Source organism: Carcharhinus amblyrhynchos, unplaced genomic scaffold, assembly GCF_965287045.1.
Source record: "Carcharhinus amblyrhynchos unplaced genomic scaffold, sCarAmb.v2.hapA scaffold_56, whole genome shotgun sequence".
NCBI classification, from domain to species: Eukaryota; Metazoa; Chordata; class Chondrichthyes; order Carcharhiniformes; family Carcharhinidae; genus Carcharhinus; species Carcharhinus amblyrhynchos.
Genome location: NW_027649797.1, coordinates 962,493 through 985,042, shown reverse-complemented (window position 1 = coordinate 985,042; position 22,550 = coordinate 962,493). Strand labels below are relative to the sequence as shown.

Genomic DNA, 22,550 nt, shown 5'->3' with positions numbered 1-22,550 from the left:
CTGTAGTTTGTTCCTTAGACTGAGGTGTGCTGTGGCGAAGAAAGAGAGAAGGAAAGAGATGATCATGCCACTTGCACAGCATCTTACTTACAAGTCTATTGCAAGAAGCGAAACACTATGCTGGTTTTTTACACCTTTTTTCTCTCCGTTCTAGAATCAATTTATAGGCGTGGGGCTAGAAGATGGCGGAAGCTTTACCGTGTGAATGGACATCTCTTTCAGGCCAAACGATTTAACAGGGTGAGTAAATTGATTTTTTTTTGCATTACCTCTATCTATTTGTGTGCCCATGTTGCCTTTATAAACATTAGACATATCTATGATAATTAGTCTCTCAAAGACATAATGCATGTAAAAATATTCAGAACATGTATCTGATTTGGGAGCAAGAATGGGTGAGAGAGATTAAGTGGTGCTTTCTACATTAGTTAACACAGGAAACATCAATGTAGTAGACTGCATTTCACTCAGAGTTCCAGCATGCTGCTGTTTGTGTCAATTGACTTAGATTGAAATGCAAGCAACATCCACTACGATTATCTGTAATTTACAGTGTGTTACTATTTCTTTCTTGAAAACTGAAGCATACACTTTCAAAAATTTTCTATTGCTAATCGCTTTTACGTGCGGCACTGAGCATTTTAAGAGGATGTTATTTGTGCTTTCTTAATAGCGTACTTGCACAATATTGGCTAGTTTTTTATCACAAGTTATTTTGGTGCTTATCGAGTTAAAAGGATAATGCATAATTCAAAACTGTTAAAATATAGCAACCAGCTTCACTTGTACGTTGGAAAATGTGCCACAACACTTTGCAGGAACACAATAGGCCAAAAAGTGAAACTGAACCAAAGATGATAGGAAAGAAAACCAAAAGCTAGGTAGGAGATATTTTTTAACAAAATTCTGAAGATGAGAGTGTTGAATGCTTCAGGAGTTAACTCCAGAATTCATGGACAAGAACATCAGACAAGCGATTGTAGGTGACTTGGGGAGTTTATTTTCCTGGGGCAGCACAACAACTCACCAAGGCTCCTTCAACAGCACCGTCCAAACCTGCAACCTCTATGACCTTAAAGGACAAGGGCAGTAGATGTGTGGGAATGCCATTATCTGCAAGTTCCCCTTAAAACCACACACCATCCTGACTTGGACTTGTATCACCTTTCCTTCACTATCACAGGCTTAAAATCCTAACACTTGCTTTCTAACAGCACTATGGGTGTATTTTCACAATCCGCCACTTTCTCAAAGACAATTTGGGATGGTTGATAAATGGCCCATCCAGCGACCCCTATATGCTGTGAAACAAATTTTAAAAAGGCTTGGAAGTGGCTGTTAGGTGCACAAGAAAGTGATCAGTTTTTGAACCAGTTTGTTTTGCTTATTGGGCATGTGTCGTGTTCATAATTTCCATGACTTAATAATGCCATTCACTGAATTGATGGAATGCTTTGTCTCAGCTTCAACATGAATAGCTTGTGGTTTTTCAAAATATCTTTCATATTAATAGTATTTTGTGTGTGCGTTATGTACTTAACTTTTGTTTTCTGGTTTTTTTGGACTTTAAGCTTGTTACAACCAGGTGAGAAGGTATAAACAAGCTTCCTCTACTTGACTTCCTCAATTGGTCACAACAAAGGTCTAAATTTCTTTTTCATGAGCATATGTGTTTTCAAAATTAGATTGCATTCAAGTATTTAAACCTTGAGCAATAAGGAGTCAATCATACAATGTTTTCTGGAGTTAAAGCAAGAGCAAAATTTTCAACCATTAAAACTGAGAAAAATTACAGTGCAACATCAAGTATTCATCCCTCACACAGCCTTTCAGATTTAAGCATATACTGCACTCGTACCATAAAGAAGGGAGTCAAAGTTCAATAAATAAAATATAAATAACTCAGTTAAGTGCCCTTTGATTGTCCTTAGGGTAGTTTATTACTGTCATTGTAAATATAGAAAATATGTCAGCTGATTTGCACACAGAAAATTCCCACTAACAGCAGTGTGACAATGGCCAGATAATCAGTTTACTATGATGGTGATAATTAAAGTGCATATTGACCAGGCATTGAGTTTAACTCCCCAGCTCTTCGTCAAAATTGTGCCTTCGGAACTTTTGCATCAACCCAAGCAGGTAAATGAGGCCTCAACTTAACATTTCATTTGAACGATAACACTGCAAACAGTGTTCCCTCAGTATTGCATTGGAGTGTTAGACTTAGTTTTTTCATTCAGACTTCGTAATGTAACAGGCAAATGGGCAGTTTCCTTCCGCAATCTAAAATGTTCAGGGCAGTGATGGGAGTGAAGGTCGAGGAGGGAGCGGAATGGAAAAGAGCAACTGGTGTTCAAATATTCCCTGTTGCCTGAGCCACAATTTCAGTCTTCAACTGTTAAGTTTTAATCTTTTTCCATGAACCAAGACACCCATCCAAAAGAACAAACAAGGATAAAAAAGCAAAAATGTTTGAGAGAAAGTAGAAGAGGGGAGACAAAGAGCAACATCAAGATAATAAGACAGGTATACTTGAGTAGGAATGTAGGAATTGGAGTAGGCTATTTTCGTATTGAAAACCAGTTGTAGGATAGAACTGGAGACAATCTTTAGATATGTGTTTGTCAGCATTTACTTAGAGTTAAAAATTACAAACATGCAATACCTGACCTAACAACATTTGTTTATATAATGCTTTTACGTAATGAATTATTCCAAAGCCCTTTACATGAATATAATAAAACAAAGTGTAACAAAAAGCCACAGAAGGAGATATTGGGTGACAAACAGCTTGATCAAAGGTTTTAAGTAGTGTCATTCAGGAGAAAAGTGAGGTAGAGAGTTGGAAATGTGTATTGAGGGTAATCTGGAATTCGGGGCATAGGTAGCTGAAGTTACAAGTTAAAATGATAGCGGAGTTATGATTGGGAATGCATAACAAGCTAGACTCAGAGGAACGCAGTATCTGGGAGGATTGTGGTTTTGGAAAAAATTGCTGAGATAGGGGAGAGCTGATGCAGGGACTTGAAAACTAGTATGAGAATTTTAAATTCAAGGTGTTGCTTAATCTGGAGTCAGTGCAGGACAATTACAGCCTATGCAGGTAGGTGCACAAGTGAATCCCTAGTTAATGATGCCTACTACATTGCTACAGTTAAACAATTATGAAATTGAGATGTTACTAAACTCTACTATGACCAATCTTAGTATGGGTGTAATAGATTTTTGCTCATGGTATTGTGTCTGCATCAAGCATTGCCAAGTAACATGGCCTACATATAGAGTAAAGTTGCAAAATACAACTTAAATCTCAATATCAGAAGAATGTGAAATGTGTAATTCTCTTGCAGCCAATTATGTGGTCTTGCATACGAGACTATTAAGTTCACCCAGGTGGCTTTGTGCTGTGGGCTACTTTCACAAATCACTTACCTTACATTGATAATTTCAATTATTTAATGTTTTGAGCTTGACAGTAATGAAGTAGGTTCACTGTTTTGAGTAGCTTCCCCTGATTTACATGGTCATCACTCACAATGGTTCCACAATAACTTGAATTATGATGTAATCCCTCAGTATCACAATAGCATTTATTCCTTTAATATAATTTTGCGTGCGTGGGATATAATAACTGAAGACCTTCATCTTTAGTCTTCATTAAATCAGTCATGTGACATAGCTTTTAAAAGATTGTCACAATGGAAGTGTGACCAATTCCACAATTCCAAATGCCTGTTGCCTGTTTTACAAGTGCTTATATTATAAAATTTTGAGCATTTAGTCAAGTTGGATATAAACTAGAGAAATAGTGGTTTGATTAGAGGTTTCGCCTATTATTCCTAGTCAAAAAATATGAGTCCAACAGGTTTATTTGGTAGTAAACGCCACTAGCTTTCGAAACGTCATTCCTTCGTCAGGTGAGTGGGGAGTTCTGATCACAAACGGGGCGTATAATGATACACATAGTTCACAGAATACTGATTAGAATGTGAGTCTTTACAGCTAATCAAGTCTTAAAAGTGCAGACAGTGTGAGTGGAGATAGGTTAAAGAGATGTGTATTGTCTCCAGACAGGCCAGTAAGTGAGATGTTGCAAGTTTAGGCAAGTCATGGGGGTTACAGATAATGTGACATGAACCCAAGATCCCGGTTGGCAGAAACTAAGAGCCAAATTCTGCACACATGAGGATGGCCTCAACCGGGATCTTGGGTTCATGTCACACTATCTGTAACCCCATGACTTGCCTGAACTTGTAACATCTCACTTGCTGTCCTGTCTGGAGACAATACACATCTCTTTAACCTATGCTTAATGCTATCTCCACTCAAATTGTCTGCACCTTTTAAGACTTGATTAGCTGTAAAGGCTCACATTCTAATCAGTATTCTGCGAACTGTGTGTGTCTTGATATGCCCTGTTTGTGATCAGGACTCTCCACTCATCTGATGAAGGAACAGTATTCCGAAATCTGGTGGCATTTACTAACAATTAAATCTGTTGGAGTTTAACCTGGTGTTGTGAGACTTCTTACTGTGTTTACCCCAGTCCAACGCCGGCATTTCCACATCAAAAAATATGACACGGTATTAACTTTGCCACGAGAGTGGTGTTGCATTGAATGCTAGTTGTATGTACGTGTTATTCTTACATATGATGTGCTAGGTCTCACCTTATGACACATGCTGATGTTATTTTATAGTGAAAATGTATCACTCTGGCACCACTAAAGTCACTCTCTTGAATTTTGTTAGCCATTTTGTTTAATGTGGCTGAAATATTTGTCACCAAAATCACAGCCTTAATAAATTTCAAAAATATGTATGTCACAACTATCACTATCGGCCGGTATCTCTTGAGATCCATCATCATATAGTGCTTCAAAAGGTTAGTTGTGGCATGAATCAATTCCAGCCTCCCAGACTACCTGGATCCACTACAGTTTGCCTGCTGCTGCAACAGGTCCACAGCAGATGCCATTTCCCAGGCCCTGCACTCAACCCTGGAACACCTAGATAACAAAGACACCTCGGTTAGACTCCTATTTATTGATTACAGCCCAGCTTTCAACACTATTATTCCCACTAAACTCATCTCCCAACTCCATGGCTTGGACTTTGGCACCTCCCTCTGCGACTAGATCCTGAACAACCTAACTCACAGACCACAATCAGTAAGGATGGGCAACAACACCTTCACAATCAGCCTCAACACCAGTGCCCCACAGGGCTGTGTTCTCAGTCCCCTTTATACACCTATGACTGTGTGGTCAAATTTCCCCTCCAATTCAATTTTCAAATTTGCTGATGCCACCACTGTAGTGGGTCTCAAACAATGATGAGAGAGAATACAGGAATGACAGAGAATATGGTGAACTGCTGCAGCAACAATAATCTCTCCCCCAGTGTCAACAAAACGAAGGAGATTGTCATTGACTTCAGGAAGTGTAGAAGAGATCATGCCCCTGTCTACATCACTGGAGACCAAGTAGAAAGGGTCGAGAGCTTCAAGTTTTTAGGTGTACAGATCATCATCAACCTGTGCTGGTCCCCCCATGCCAACACTATAGTTAAGAAAGCCCACCAACACCTCTACTTTCTCAGAAGACTAAGGAAATTTGGCACGTTAGCTACGACTCTAATCAACTTTTACAGATGCACAATAGAAAGCACTCTTTCTGGGTGTATCACAGCTTGGTATGGCTCCTGCTTTGCCCAGGACCACAAGAAACTACAAAAGGTCATGAATGTAGCCCAATCCATCGTGCAAACCAGCTTCCCATTCCATTGATTCTGTTTACACTTCCTGCTGCCTTGGCAAAGCAACCAGCATAATTAAGGACCCCACGCACCCCAGACACTCTCTCTTCCACCTTCTTACTTCAGGAAAAAGAAGTCACGTCGCAACTGAGTCAGGAACAGCTTCTCGCCTGCTGCTGCCAGAGGCAACAGTTGTTGAATTGACTTACCTTGCATTAAGTTGATCTTTCTCTACACCCAGCAATAACTGTAACAGTACATTTTGCACTCTCTCATTTCCTTCTCTATGAGCGGTATGTTTTGTCTATATAGCTTGCAAGAAACAGTACTATGCATTGTATGTTAATAAATGTGACAAAAGTAAATCAAAACAATGTGGAAACGCTATTTATTGAATTGCATAGTATTTGTCGGGTGGAGCTGGGCATCAAAAGGGTAATTATGGGAGCTGAAGGGGGAAGAGTCCTTATATTTCAAGATTGCTCTGATCATCTATCAATTAGGGTGTTCTTCCCAGGAGTATGTGGCCTACTTAATCTTTTTACCAAAATGTACCACCTCACATTTGCCTATTTTGAATTTCCTTTGTCAATTATATGCCATTTCACAATATTTTAATACCTTCCTATATTTTATTTCAATCCTTCTCTGTATTAATTGCACCCCAGAATTGTGTTGTCCACAAATTTTGATCTTGTATTCTTGATCCCCAAGTCTAATTTGTTTATGTAAATTGTGAGCAGCAGTGATCTCAATATTGATCCTTGTGGAACACCATTTCCCACTTTCAGCTAATCTGACCTGTATCAGATTACTGGAGTACTGTGTGCAGTTTTGGTCACCACACTTGCAGAAGGATATATTGGCCTTGGAGGGAGTGCAGAGGAGGTTCACTAGGCTGATACCGGAGATGAGGGGGTTGGACTATGAAGAGAGACTAAATAGACTAGGCCTGTACTCGTTGGAGTTTAGAAGGATGAGGGGGGATCTTACAGAGACGTATAAGGTAATGAAGGGGATGGATAGGGTAGAGGTAGAGAGATTCTTCCCGCTTAGAAAGGATAGCAGGACTGGAGGGCACAGCCTCAAGATTTGGGGGGGGGGTGCAGTTTAGATCAGAGTTGAAGAGGGACTTCTTCACTCAGAGGGTGGTGAATCTCTGGAATTCTCTGCCCGTTGAAGTGGTGGAGGCTACCTCGCTAAATATATTTAAGTCACGGGTAGATAGGTTTTTGATAGACAGGGGAATTAAGGGTTATGGGGAGAAAGCGGGAAAGTGGAACTGAGCCACTTCAGATCAGCCATGATCTTCTAGAATGGCGGGGAACCTCAAAGGGCTAGATGGCCTACTCCTGCTCCTATTTCTTATGTTCTTATGACCAATTAATCTCCAGTCTGTTTTCTGCTATGTAGCCAGCTTGCTAAAAAAATTCTGCTACATGATACTGTACTGCCTTTAATCATGAATCTGCCTTCAGACTTCATAAAGACCTTCTAATGTCTAATGTGTCACCTTTCTCTACCCTTTTTGTTACATTTCAAAAAATCACAGATTATATTTTCAGTTTTTAAATATTTTTCTATTAACATCTTGGGTAAGAATTCTGTTTTCTTTTCCTACCAGAACTGCTGAGCCAATTGGGCCTGGACTTGTTATATCTTCAATTTTAAGAGTAATTGAAGCCTCAGGATGCACCAGTTGAGCTGTACTTTGCTGAGGGAATATTTATATTTCGCACTTCTTTGTTGAAAACGTGCAATAATCTCCCACCCCTCTGTGGCTGTGATTCTGATGCCTCTGTTATCTCTTACCGAACTTGTTTTAATATGTACAGGTGAAATTTGTCCAGCCCAGAGGTTTTATCTTCTCTAAGTTTGATTAGTTTAAGTTTGATCCCCTTTCTGCCTTAAATTGGAATAGGGGAAATAGGAGCAGGAGTAAGTTGATTGCACCACTGAGGCTGCTCCACCTTTCATTTAAATTATGAATGATTTTGTACCACAATGCCATTTTCTCACGCTAACTTTGATCTCTTCTGTTGTCATGCTCACCTTGTTGGTCTCCTGATAAATATTGAGCAAAGAAACTATTCTGTACTTTTGGCATTTCACAGTCATTATCCATGAATTTAGCTTCTGCATTAGTTCTTTGCCCTATCTCATCTTATTTTTGTTCATTTTCTTCGTGTATATATGAATATTCTTAATATTTTCATGGTCCTTATAATTAAATTTTGTAATATCAGTTTGTTTTCCAAATTTATTTGCTTTTCCTGATATTTTCATATTTCCTTTGTCATAACTTGAAAGATAAAGTCGCCATAGTCCCAGATGATTATAGCCTGCTCTTCCTTTCGAAGAGGAGAGCTGATTGCCGGTGATTTAACCTGAGGATTGCCACACCTCAGGCGAGCAAGGTTGAGAAGGCCAGCCTTCACAAATAACCTCAACTAGTACAATAAATTGAAATTGCATTATTGGCATCGCTCCATCCCTAATCAGCTGTCCAACCAACTGAGCAGAACTTTTTGGGAAAGACTACTACCACCACATGCCAGTGATGAGGCCAGCAGCAGGCCTTCCCCTGAAATCAGAACCCTGGGAGCAGAAGTCTGACCTTCCAAAAACTTCTGGCCACTCAGAAGCCATGATGTGGAGATGCTGGCGTTGGGCTGGGGTAAACACAGTAAGAAGTCTCAATAATGATAATCAAATAAACTAGTTGGACTTTAACCTGGTGGTGTGAGACTTCTAACTGTATTCACTCAGAAGCCAGCAGCTCTTGTGCTCAGCAGGGCCATGGGGACACTGGCTGTTGTCAGAATGGCAGACTCTGCAATCCCAGGGTGGTGGAGTAACCTAAGCAACAGGAACAAGTGGTTTTGGGCTGGGGGATGCATGGAGGGGACATATCTGCACATCCACAGCCTCGGGACCTACCTGTCCCGTTTCCATGCTCACCACACGTGAGAGCACAAGATTATGGTTTGAATTTTTCCAAATAATCGCAGTGTCATTTTGGGCGAGAAAATCAGTGTGATCCAGCACAAATCATAACATTATTGTCCCACATTTACTGCACTGAAAGAAACACGACTTGAAACACGCCAGTATAGAGTCGCCAGGCATGTGATTCATCCTGTGTGGAGTTTGCACATTCTCTCCATGTCTGCATGGGTTTCCTCTAGGTGCTCCGGTGTCCTCCCACGGTCCAAAGATGTGCAGGTTAGGTGGATTGGCCATGCTAAATTGCCACTTAGTGTCAGGGGGACTAGCTAAGGTAAATGTATGGATTTATGGGGTTAGGGCCTGGGTGGGATTGTGGTAAGTGCAGACTTGATGGGCCAAATAGCTGTTTTCTGCACTATAGATTCTATGATCTTAACTGGTGTTAATAAGGGAAAGCTGCATTGAACACACCCTCAGCACTCTCAGCCAGTTAAGCCAGTAGGATGGCTGTGCAGAGGGCAGCTCCATGCTTCATGGAGGCAGATCTCGGAAGGCTCCTGGAAGCAATGGAAGAGAGAAGCAAATGTGACCTCGGATACAGTGGCTGCAACAGTCAATGTCAGCAGCCTGATACTGAGGACTGCCATTCACTGTCACAAGAAAATGAATGACCTTCTGGAATGACAGTCTGCTCAATCACTGAACCTCGGGCCTTGCTCAGACAAGAGCTTGGAGGTTTATGGACAATGAGAAGACAGGCAGGAGTCTCCAGAGCAGTAGCACAGCTTGCCCCTCAGTAAGTCATCACTCTCTTACACCTTAAGTCGCTGACACAGCCAACCCAGGCCTATCACCCTGGTGTGATGTCAGTGAGACTCATGGAGGGGGAAGGCAAAAGCATTATTCGGGGGAGGGGTGTCGACAAGGGTTCTGAAACGGTAGGTAAGGGTCTTGGAAGGATGGACAGGGCTCTTACAAGAGTGCGGGTGGCGGGGGGTGTTCGATTTTGGGGAGCATCTGGTGGCAATCAGGGTCTCCCTGGTCCATCTAGCATTTTGGACCCTTGCTGGTCTCCATCCTTGGATCTTCTTCTGGCTCTCCCTCCTGGTCTGCCTCCTCCCCAGAAGAATACGCTTGGTGATTTTCCTCCAGAATGTCGGCCTGCTGCTATGCAAGGTACAGCAGACTACCATGATGCGGGCGACATTCTGCGGACTGAACTGAAGAGCACTGCCAGAGTGGTCCAGACAGCATAACTGCATCTCGAACATGCCAACACGCCACTCAATGACAGTTCAAGTGTCAACCTGTGTCTCACTGTAGTGGGTCTCCATCTTGGTCTCAGGCCTCCACACTGGTGTCATTAGCCGTAGCGTAAGTGGGTATCTCTTTGAGGACTACCTCCTGCATCCGGACAGCCTGGGATAGTCGTTGCAAACCTCAGGGATATCCAAGTGCCCCAGGATCAAGTTGTCGTGTTATCATGCTCAATGGTCCTGGGCAGTCAGTGCATGAACTATGATGTAGCCTGGCAGGGAGTCAGTTGTTAGTCCCCTCTCCCATCCTCGGTATGTCTAACCTGACTTCTTTGTCTGAGTGACATGCAGTCAGCCCCTTGTGCCAAAATGGCACATTTTGGTCATGGGAGTCCCTCCTGCTAGTATCTTTGGTCACTAGCAGCAGCATGTGGCAATTATGGCTGAGCTCTTTGACACTCATGTACAATCAGGGTGGCTATGAGAAGATCCTCGTTGGGAACGCTTGCATTATTATTTCTGGTTGTAGCCACCTGCATTTCTGATGCAAACTAGCCTCCAAGGATAACAATGAGTTCAGACACAAGAAAGAACCCTCCTAACATCCATGCAATTAGTCATCACGGTTCTCATTATAGGAAGCACGTCAGAATTTTTGCATTGTGAAGAGTTGTGCTGACATGCTCCCTTGATTGAGATAATAGCTGCTAGATGGGTGCTTGTAACTGTTCATGGGGCTTGGGATGGAATGTCAGAAACAAACCACAGAGCCTTTCAGGCAGGATAACCAGTGTGATATTAGCGGGCTTTGCAATTGGTATCATAGGCAGTTCCTCAAGGGCTTCTCAGCAGCCAGTGAGAATACTCGCCGTGCCAGCCTCAGCCCAGTGGTGGACCCCAATCTGTGGGCCTCCAGCCCCAAGGACCTTGCACATTTGAAGGTCTCCTATCCCACTGCACACCATGGCAGTGGTTGACTTGCCCTCTTGCACCCTGGAGGCAAGTGCTAAGTGGTATTCACCACCTCGCCCACCCTTACAATCCATGGCATCTAGATTAAACTTCAAAGGAGTGATTTGCACCCATGTGACTTCTTGCTTGTGGGGAGGTGGTGGGAACATTCTGGGAGGGAGGATGGTTGTGTGCCAAACTTGCTGATGAGATTGAAATCAAATCAGTCTTATGCTCATGCTCTTTCTGGGCAAGATCTAGTTTGTGTCAGCAGGAAGAGACCAGGCAGATTGCAAACCATTTGGCACCAAGAGCAAATCCTGTCTTTGGGGCTAACAGGTAATTTTCCCCAATTTAGCATGATCTGCACCGGGCACAACATGGCTGGAAATCACAGCCTCTAACTGTTAATTCTGTTTCTCTCTCCAAAGATGTTGCAAGACCTGAGTATTTCCAGCATTTTCTAGCAAATAGAATGTTAGCCTTTATTTCAAAGATAATGAAATATAAAATGAAGGCAGTCTTAGTAAATAATACAAGGCACTAGTTAGATCACAGCTGGGATATTGTGAACAGTTTTGGTCCCCTTTTCTAAGGAAAGATATAATGGCACCGGAGGCAGGCCAGAGAAGGTTCATTTGGCTGATCCTGGGCTTGAAGGGTTTTTCTTATGAGAAGAGGTTGAATAGTTGGGCCTGTACTTATTTACATGACAGAAGAATGAGAGGCGACCTTACTGAGACGTAGGATTCTCAACGGACTTGACAGGGTAGATGCTGACTGGTTGCTTTCCCTTGTTGGAGAGCTTAAGACCATGGGGCATAATCTCAGAGTAAGGATGAATTTCTTAGGGTAGTGAATCTGTGAAATTCTTCACCGCAAATGGCTGTAGAGTCTGTGTCATTAAGTATATTCAAGGCTGCAATAAACAGATTTTTAATTAGTAAGGGATCAAGGATTGAGGTTAAGGTGGAAAAGTGGAGTTGAGGATTGTCTTGTCAGATCAATCATGACCTCATTGGTGGAGCAGACTTGATGGGCCTAATGGCCTCTGACTTATGGATTCATTCAGATTTCCAGCTTCCGCAGTATTTTGTGTTTGCTTTTCTATGCATTGTAGAATGGGTGAAGAAAGGTACCTTGATCTCTTGCACAGCTTTTAAGGTTCTAATAAGCATACTTATCTATCTAGTGGAGATAGAGGAGAGAGACCTGGGATTGAACATGTTAAATTCTGAAAACGCTATTTTTAGGTCGACAGAAAACCATCCAGCGATGAGACAAAGTTCTATTCTATAACATCAGACAAGAAGCAAGAAGGGCAGATAAGAGAAAGGTCTCTTTCCAATTTTTCTCTTTCTAAAAGTTATATTTTAAAAGAAAATATCGGAGATAGGTGAAGGAATGAAACTGTAGGAGGCGGAGGAGTTCCTTGGCAGCTAGCATTGAGGGTAAGGGAGTGGATATAATGCACATTATATCTGTTGGCTTACTTGTAAATTGAGTACCAGTGGAGTAAATGAGAACATACAAATATTAGGAGCAGGAATAGGCCATTTGGCCACTCAAGACTTCTCTGTCTTTCAACAAGATTATGGCTGATCTGATTATAACCTCAGCCCCACAGTCTTCCTCGTCACATCCTCAAAACACTCAATCAAGTTCATGAGACACTGTACTCACAAAACCATATTGCCTCTCATAAATATGTTCAGTTATTTCCAAGTGGGAATAAATCCTGTCTCGAAGAATCCTCTCCAATAATTTCCCTATCACTGATGTAAGGCTCACCAGCCTGTCATTACCTGGATTATTCTTACTACCCTTAAACAAAGAAACAACATTGGCTATTCTCCAATGCTCTCGGCTCTCCCTCAATAACCTTTCACCCCTTGTTCATCAAGATCTATCTAGCTCTCCTTTAAAAATATTCAGAGTCTATTTTCCATTGGCTTTTGAGGAAGACAAATTCCGAAACTCACGACCTAGGAGAGAAAAAATTTTCCTCATCTATGTTGTGAATGAGTGACCCCTTACTTTTAAACAGTGACCCCTAGTTCCCCTCAAAATCTTAAAGGTTTCAATCAAATTGCCTCGTACTCTTCTGAACTCTTCTATAATCCTAACAAAGAACAAAGAAAATTACAGCATAGGAACAGGCCCTTCGGCCCTCCAAGCCTGCACCGACCATGCTGTCTGACTTAACTAAAACCCACTATCCTTTCGGGGACCTTATCCCTTTATTCCTATCCTATTTGTGTACTTGTCAAGGCACCCCTGAAAAGTCAGAACGAGTCTGCCTCCACTACCTCCCCCAGCAAGGGATTCCAGGCACCCACTACTCTGTGTGAAATATCTGCCTCATACATCTCCTTTAAACCTTGCCCTCACACTTTAAACCTATGCCCCCTAGTAAGTGACTCTTCCACCCTGGGAAAAAGCTTTTGACTTTCCACTGTGTCCATGTCTATCATAATCTTGTAGACTTCTCAACCTCCATCGCTCCAGTGAGAATAAACCAAGTTTCTCCAACCTCTCCTCTTAGCTAATGCCCTCCATTCCAGACAACATCCTGGTAAAGCTTTTCTGTATCCTCTCCAGAGCCTCCACATCCTTCTGGTGGTGTGGCAACCAGAATTAAACACTATATTCCATGTATGGCCTAACTAAGGTTCTATAAAGCTACAACATTATTTGCCAATTTTTAAACTCAATACCCTGGCTGATGAAGGCAAGCATGCCGTATGCCTTCTTGACTACCTTCTCCACCTGCATTGTCACTCTCAGTGACCTGTGTGTCTGTACACCCATATCCCTTTGCTTCTTAAGGGTTCTGTCATTTATTTATATTTCCTATTTGTATTAGATCTTCCAAAATGTATTTCCTCACATTTCTCCAGATTAAACTCCATCTGTCTTCTCTCTGCCCAAGTCCCCAGCTGATCTATATTCTGCTGCATCCTCTGATTGTCCTCATCGCTATCCGCAAATCCACCAATCTTTGTGTTGTCCGCAAACTTACTAATCAATCTAGTTATATTTTCCTCCAAATCATTTGTATATATTACAATTAGCAAAGGTTCCAGCATTGATCACTGAGGAATACCACTTGTCACAGCCTTCCATTCAGAAGCGCACCCTTCCACTGCTACCTTCTGTCTTCTTTGACCGAGTAAAAAGTCTGACAACACATCCACATCATGACTTCTTTGACCGAGCCAGTTTTGTATCCACCTTGCCAACTCACCTCTGATCCCATGTGACTTCACCTTCTGCACTAATCTGCTATGAGGGACTTTGTCAGTGGCCTTACTGAAGTCCATGTAGACAACATCCACTGCCGTGTCCTCATCAATCTTCCTTGTCACATCCTCAAAAAACTCAATCAAGTTCATGAGACACTGTACTTAGAAAACCATATTGCCTGTCATAAATATGTTCAGTTATTTTCAAGTGGGAATAAATCCTGTCTCGAAGAATCCTCTCCAATAATTTCCCTATCACTGATGTAAGGCTCACCAGCCTGTAATTACTGGATTATTCTTACTACCCTTCTTAAACAAAGAAACAACATTGGCTATTCTCCAATGCTCTCGGCTCTCCCCTATAGCCAATGAAGATACAAAGATTTCTCTCAAGGCCCCAACAATTTCCTCCCTTGCCTCTCTCCCTGATGGGTATATCCCATCAGGCCCTGGGGCCTTATCTTAATATTTCTCAAGAACCCCAATACCACCACCTTTTTGATCTCAACATGACTCAAACTATCTGCGCATCCTTTCCTCGGTTCATCATCCACCAAGTCCTTCTCTTTGGTGAATACTGACGCAAAGTATTCATTTAATACTTTGCCCATTTCCTCTGGCCCCACTTTTCATTACTGCACCGTTCGTACCTACTCACAATCTCCATCCAAAGGAAATAAAGGAGACAATTAAGAAGAAGGGTAAAAAGGAGCCAAAGGAGCTGTCAAGCAGAAAGAAGCAACAGAGAATAACAAAAAAAGAGGAGCAAAAAATGAAAAGCAGATCATTAATCATAGAATTAAAGATAGACAATGGGGTAACCATGGTTACTGACAATGTTTGTAATGATGTGGAGGTGCCGGCATTGGACTGGGATAAACAGAGTAAGAAGTCTCATAACACCAGGTTAAAGTCCAACAGGTTTATTTGGTAGCCAAAGCCACTGGCTTTCGGAGCACTTGCTGCTCACCTGACAAAGGATCAGCAAGCGCTTCGAAAGCTAGTGGCTTTTGCTACCAAATAAACCTGTTGGACTTTAACCTGGTGTTGTGAGACTTCTTACAATGTTTATAATGCCATGCGATAGCACCTGCTATGGAATTGATCTCCAGTTTGAAATATGTTTGTAAGTTCTAACACATTTGGTTGACTTGAATGACTTTGACTTGGGATGTAATTTTAACTCCTTGATGTACTTAGTAAGCATACTCCAACCACTTTATCTGATCTCTAAATACTTATAGTTATTCTAATATAAGAGATTATCTGTTGTAGGGTAAATGTAAGGTATAATGAGATAAACCTGTTGGAGTGTTCTCACCTGTCATAATTTGATGTGGAGATGCTGGTGTTGGACTGGGGTAAACACAGTAAGAACAGCACCAGGTCTAAGTCCAACCAATTTATTTGATAGTAAACTCACAAGCTTTCGAGGTTTACCTCTTCATCAGATGAATGAAGAGTTCTGGCCTCAGAGCACATAAAGCCTGATGAAAAGGTAAACCTCAAAAGCTTGTGAGTTTACTATCAAATAAATCGGTTGGATTTAAACCTGGTGCTGTCAGACTTCTTACTGTCATAAATTAACAGACTTTACTAATTCTCCAGTGGTAACATGACCCCAACTACTAATGCTGTTCTGTAATCAATTTATAAGTTCATATTCATACTTCTACTCATTCATTTCTTTTCATTTCTTTCTCTCTGCTGTTTGGATTTCCACGCTGGCTAGCTGTTTCAATCACCCAATATGGAACAGCTGATTTTGCAGTAGCTTTACCTTTTCTGAGGATGCACTATTGAAATTACAAAATTGTTGTGTGAGAAATGAACTCCTTATGTCGTTGTACAAAATAGTTAATGTATTATTTCACCGACTAGCTCGCATTTGGACTTGATTTACCATATATGATCAAATTCAGTTTGGATTAAAGCTGCAGAATAATTTTCTAAAACATTTTTGTAATATTTCCAAATGTGTCATCATTTAAAGGAGGATAGGGGCATGTTGCTTTATTGCAGCAGAATAATATGCTGCAGAAAAATTGGATATGGATACAAGTCCATGATTCTACTATGTATTGAATTTCTTAATATACAAAGAATTACTGGAGAATGCAGAACAGGCAACATGTTTCCTGATGTTTAAAAAAAAGATAATGAAAGAGTTAGTGTTCATAACATATGAAGGGTGCACAGTCAGGTGACTACACCAAAGTGAGTAGCTAATTAGGTTCGCATGGGGGAAAGAGGTACTTTGAGTGAAGTTTATTGCTAATAGTAAAACATGTTGAGTGGTTAAATATGTGTTGGACTCATCAGTTACTAGTAAGGTTTATCAGTAGTTGTAAAGCTTATTCAGTTAAGGCCAAGTAAAAGTAAGTTAATATATATAAACCCAAGTTAAGTAAAGGGCTGACAGGACTGTTCAGTAACATGGAACACGTGTCATGAAGTATGTGGAAAGTTATTGACGCTGTGTGCAGGAAATGGCACCATCTGCAGCAGCTTTGAGCTCTGAGTTTTGGAGCTCAAGCAGTGGCTGGGGCCACTGCGGTGCATCCACAAGGCTGAGTGCTACATGGATAATGCAGTCAGAGGGCTGGTCACACCACTGGTTAGCAGCCTGGAGCCAGAAGAAGAATGCCAGCCTATCATATATCCATGCCAATATACTAATCCCTACACAATGAACTTTAATTTTCCACAGTAACCTTTCAAGTGACACCCTTATCAAATGACGTTTGAAAATCTAAGCGCAGCTTGTTCACCAGTTCCCCTTTACCCAAAGCATGTTACTGCAAAGAAGTCCAATAAATAGGTTAAATATTATTTCCCTTTCACACAACAACATGGACTCTGCCTGATTGCCTTGATTTTTTCCTAAGTGCCCTGCTAGTTTCTAATATTTTCTCAATAACATATTAAGCTAGTGGCCTGTAGTTTTCTGCTTTCTGTATCCTTCCCTTTTTAAATAAAAAAGTTACATTTTACAATTTTCCAATCTAATGGAATCTTAGCTGAATCTAAGCAATTTTGGGAAAATAACACATGAACCATGTCACTAGCTGCTTCTTTTAAGACCTTAGAATGAAGATTTCCAGCTGCAGCACCAACAGTTTTGTTGGTATCACTTTCCCAGTGATGGTAATTTTCCTGAGTTCTGCCTTCCATTGTCATCTCCCTTTTCAGCTAGTTTTACAGTACTTCTGGGATGTTACTTGTATTGTCTATAGTGTAGACTGAAAACTACAGGCCACTAGCTTAATATGTTATAGAGAAAACTATCAGTTTAATTCATCTGCTCTCTCCTTATTTTCTGCCAACTGTCGTGATGGTAGGACTGAAGATGCGTGTTCCAGAACTAGCCATATGTTGAACTGGACTGTTCCAGTCCAGCTGTAACACTGACATCAACTCGACAAGATTAACAAATATTCAATTATGCCCTATCCACAAAAAGCAGGACAAATCCAATCTGACCAATTACCACCCTGACAGAGTCTCTACAATTAGTTTGAAAATACATTTTTCAGGTCTTGGGCAGCTTGGTCGGTAGTGGTGCTATTGAAGCATTCTTAGTGATGGACAATGAAATTCCCACACAGTGTGTGGACTTGGTACCCTCAGTGTTTCTTCCAAATGGTGTTCAACATGGAGGAGTACTGACTGATTATCAGACAAGGGAATGTCATAGATCATAATCAGTAGGAGTCTCCAAGGTGTAGGAGACTCCAAGGAGTCTCGTTGCACATGTTTAACCCGATACCCCATGAGACTTCATGGAATGTGGAATCAATGTTGAGGACTCCCAGGGCAACTCCCTCTTGACTGCATAGCACTGCGCTGCTGCCTCTGGTGGGTCCCTCCTGACAGTGGGACAGGGCATACCCAGGGATGGTAATGGCAGAGTCTGTGACATTGCCTGGAGGGTGTGATTCTGTGACTGTATCTTTGTCAGACTGTGGAACAGCTCTCCCAATTTTGATACAAGTCCCCAGATGTTAAGAAGGATGACTTTGCAGGGTGGGTGTGCCATTGTTGGTTCCAATGCTTAATTCAATGCCAGGTGATCTGTCCTGTTTTATTCCTTTTTTGACTTTCCTGGAGTGGTTTGGTACAACTGAGTGGCTTACTTAGGCTGTATCAGAGGACAGCAAAGAGTCAACAACATTGCCGAGGTATGGAGTCGCTTGTAAGCCAGACTAGGTAAGGATGGTAGAGTTCGTTTCAGAATTGCATTAGTGCAACCTTTTCAGTAACAAGATACACTTCAATGAGACACATAATTCCATGGCATTCCCACTTTTTTCAGCTGAATCCGATGCTCATGAATGCCACATTTACTTAAATTTTTTACGGGAAATCTGCAATATATTGTTTACAAGAAGCTAAATGAAGATTAAATTCATTCCTGTTTCAAATTTGCACAATACAGTATCTTTGACAGTGAGCACAGATATATTTACAAAATATGCTCAACTCAACTATTTCTACCTAGTCATTGTCCTAAATCTGTTCCACACATTGCATCCAGTTAGGGTGTCTGAATTTTGCCTTTTTCTCATGATGAATTTCATATTTAGAACTATTTTTAAAAATATAATTTTTACTAAATAGTTGAACCAATAAACAATTGAAATTCAATGGATCAGAGCAAAATGTAAACTAACAGCAACATACTGGATTACTGGGAAACCTGAGGCTGCTAATGTATGCAGAGCCTTTTGATCTGGGGAAGAATTGCTGAGCGGACCAGCTGCAAATCTTGTTCCACTGACAAATGCTCCCTCCTGTTGATTTTTTACGAATTCCTATGTTGAAAATGCTAGCCCGCTGAGCACTGTTGTCAGAAACGGCAAGAGTACAGCAATAGTGTGGTCAGATCCTTGGATATTCATGTGCCGCAGGCAACCAAGACATATCCAAAGACACCCCTCCAAACTTCAGCTTCATTGCATAATCCATCTGTAGTTCTGCATATTGCTCTCTTTCTTTTAATGCCAGCTTTTGTTATGAATCAGAATCGCAGAATTACAACAGTGCAGAAAAAGGCAATTCGGCCCATCAAGCCTGCACCAACAACAATCCCAACCAGACCCTATCCCCATATATTTAGCCTGCTAATCCTTCTGACACTATGGGGAAATTTACCATGGCCAATCCACCTAACCAGCACATCTTTGGACTGTGGGAGGAAACCAGAGCACCCAGAGGAAACCCATGCAGACACAGGCAGAACGTGCAAACTTCACATTTGGCAGTCACCCAAGGCTGGAATGGAACCCAGGTCCCTGGTGCTTTGAGGCAACAACCATGTTGCCCCAAAAGTGAAAAATGGATCACATATCCAGTTGTAGTCATCCACATTTGTTGAGGGAAAGTAACATTCAAACTTGTCTTAACAGCATTTTGACAGCTGCATCTGCTGCTAACAATGTCTCAAGTGAACCCTCTATTATGATCTTTTGCCAAAGACCCAGTTTTGACACACAGCTTTAAAGTTCAGCTGTGATGGTCAAGATTGTCTCGTTCTTCCCCTGTATTTTAGCATTCAGCTCATTCAGTTGACTGAAAATGTGTGCAAGATATCCAAGCTTAGCCCACAATAATTATCAGATAGTAACTTTTTGTAAGGCAGTTCATGTATTTTGAAATCTCTGTCCGTTCTTTCTGGAGATAACCATGGCACCTCTGTGTGTAACAGTAAACTGATGCTCAGCCGCATTTCTGTGCACAAAATTGTGAACGAAGGTGCTTTTATGTAGCTCACGATTACATGAATTTTATGTAATTCATGATTTTCACAGCTTGCTCTCGTATTGCAGCCAGCTAGTGGCCGTGTTTTGACTACAAGAGTTTCGTATTGCAGGATACAATGGTTGATATGCATGTCAGAATTTTGCTTTTCATGGTGGAGGATACAGTGGTTGATTGCTCTTTCACCTAACGGACACGTTCTTTGACTTTCCTCATCATGGCTGCCTCCTCAGTGCAAATCCTCCAACAAATGGCCCAGGTAAGTTTGTTTTCCCTCAAATGAGTACCTATTACCCAAAATATTTCCTTGCCAGTTGCATAATGTGGTACCTCCTTAGAGAATAAAAAATTCTCCAAAACTAAGTCCCCCAACAACATACCGAACATTGGCCAGCAGCTGCCAGTGTTTGCTTGTATCAGTGAACTCATCAATCTGCAAAGTAATCGTCGCTAACTTCTCTTTCAGCATTTTCTCGACATCAGCTGACATGTCGTCAGTTCACTGTTTAACTGTATTATCAGAGAATGGAATTTTGTCAATCTCTTTTCTGAAGCATCAGCTCCTATTATCAAACCAATGTTTTTTTACATGCAAGGATAACTTTAGCAATGATATGGGGCTTTTTGATTTTGCTACAAACTCAGCCAACAGTTAACTCGCCTCTTGAGCTTTATCCGATACCCATGTATGCTTCCATCAGCTGTTGGATCTGCTTCATGTTTTCTTTAAAGTCCTTGAAATACTGAATGTCATTGTTTGTAAGGGATGTGTGTTTTGTCTGCAAATGGTATCTTGGTACCAGAACAAAGTTTGCCAGCTTCTCTATGCAGATGAAACAATCAGGTAAGGGGCAAGCAGCACCTCTCGTCCATGAAAATGCAAAGGCCAGTTGGCCCTCATTATTCTATCTGTGAAGATTTTTTTGTTTTATTTTCCTTGGGGTTTCAGATGTTTCATCAGCGATTGAATAAATGGCGAAATCAAACTTAGCAATTTTGTCTAAGATCAGGGGACATAAAATACATCTAGTAAATAAAGGTGGATTCAGTCAATTTCGATGCCTCAACCAGCTTGTTTTGTCTTCTTTTACTTTGGATACAAAAAGCATGCAAATGCTGCTGCTTGGTTTCTATGACGATGAGTAAAAATGATCACATCATCTCAATTTCCTCCTTTGGCCACCTGCATTTAAAATGTTCATGTTTTAGAATTGAAAGACCAGTACCTAATTTTCATGAGTTTTATAAGTTGTACTTCTGGTTGGATTGAATGTTGTTTATCATGAAACGATATGCTTTACATTGATTTTCATTGCCTTTGTACAAAACTTCACAGCATGCCCATTAAAAACCACTGTATTAGTAAACCAGATTGGTTTTCACAAAAAGCAATGATAGTTTTGTGGCACGATTCATGAGGTTAACTTTCAATTTCTGAGTTTTATAATCACAGGAATTTATTAATTAATCAAATTAAAATTCCAGCAGCTGCGGTGGTGGACTTTGATCCTGAGTTCCTAGACCATTAGTCTTGACCTCAATTGCTAGTCCAGTAACATTGCTGCTGCTTCATCCTTATCCTTGTCGTGAATGGAGGAACCTCTTATTCTGAAATTGTGCCTGTGTTCTCGATTTTTTTTTCCCATGAGGAGCAGTGCCCTCTCAGCACCAGCTTCCTTTTGATCAGTTTCCTTTTCCACACTACATTGTGGGATTGACCTTAATTCAACAAACTCTTGCATTCAAGTCCATTTGTGGAGAACAGGCATGCTTGTCATAAGTGGGTACAATTTTTAAGACCTAACATTGAAAATATGTGTTAATTCTGTTTTTCTTCTCTGCAGAAGGCCTACTGTGGACATTGCAGTGAAAGGATATGGAGTCTAGGCAGGCAGGGCTACAAGTGTATCAACTGCAAATTGTTGGTCCATAAGCGCTGTCACAGACTTGTTCCTCGGACCTGCCAAAGGCATATGGTAAGTAGCATATACCTACACGTGCTAGATGTTGACATGATTTATTGTTTATGCCTAATTTTGTTCGTCATTCTCTCCCCGCCTTGGTTTTGTTTTGAACAACTCTGCTTATAGTTAATAGTGAAGGGTGTTCTAGCTTGCAGGCTTCTTCACTTTTGAATATCGTACTATTACATGGTTAGACATAGTTTTTCTTTGAGTTTTAATTTCTCCCGCCTAAGAGCAGTTAAGCTGTCATAGTACTATTATTTCTGTGAATACTTAAATCCCCATAACACCGTACATTTACCATGCCTAATCCACCTAACCTGAACATCTTTGGATTGTGAGAGGAAACCCATGTAGACACAGGGAGAATGTGCAAACCCCACACAGAATTGAACCAAGGTCCTTGTTGCTGTGAGGCAACAGAGCTAACCAGTGTGCCACCATGCCACCTGCAGGGAAGATGCAATGGGACTGGATTATAATTTTTGGAAAATCATCAGAAATATGAGATTTGGTACTTATGACACCTTTTAGTCCTAAACCCACTCTCAGGCTATCCCAGTATATCATTTGTAGGCTCCATTGATAGTTTATCAATTTTATAATGTTCAGTTCTTGACTAAGTATCTTGCTCCAGTTTGAGTCAGAACAGTTGTCAATGTAATTGT

The 22,550-nt window shown here is 41.1% G+C and overlaps 1 protein-coding gene across 2 annotated transcripts in view; it reads left to right on the top strand.

Moving 5' to 3' along the window:
• Positions 1-22,550, top strand: part of prkcz (protein kinase C, zeta) — a 480,227-nt gene that overhangs the window by 204,256 nt on the left and 253,421 nt on the right. For both annotated transcript variants that reach the window (XM_080182477.1, XM_080182476.1), the window contains exons 5-6: positions 155-240; positions 21,763-21,894. In XM_080182477.1, the coding sequence (XP_080038603.1) occupies positions 155-240; positions 21,763-21,894 (218 nt within the window). The remainder of the gene's footprint in view (positions 1-154; positions 241-21,762; positions 21,895-22,550) is intronic.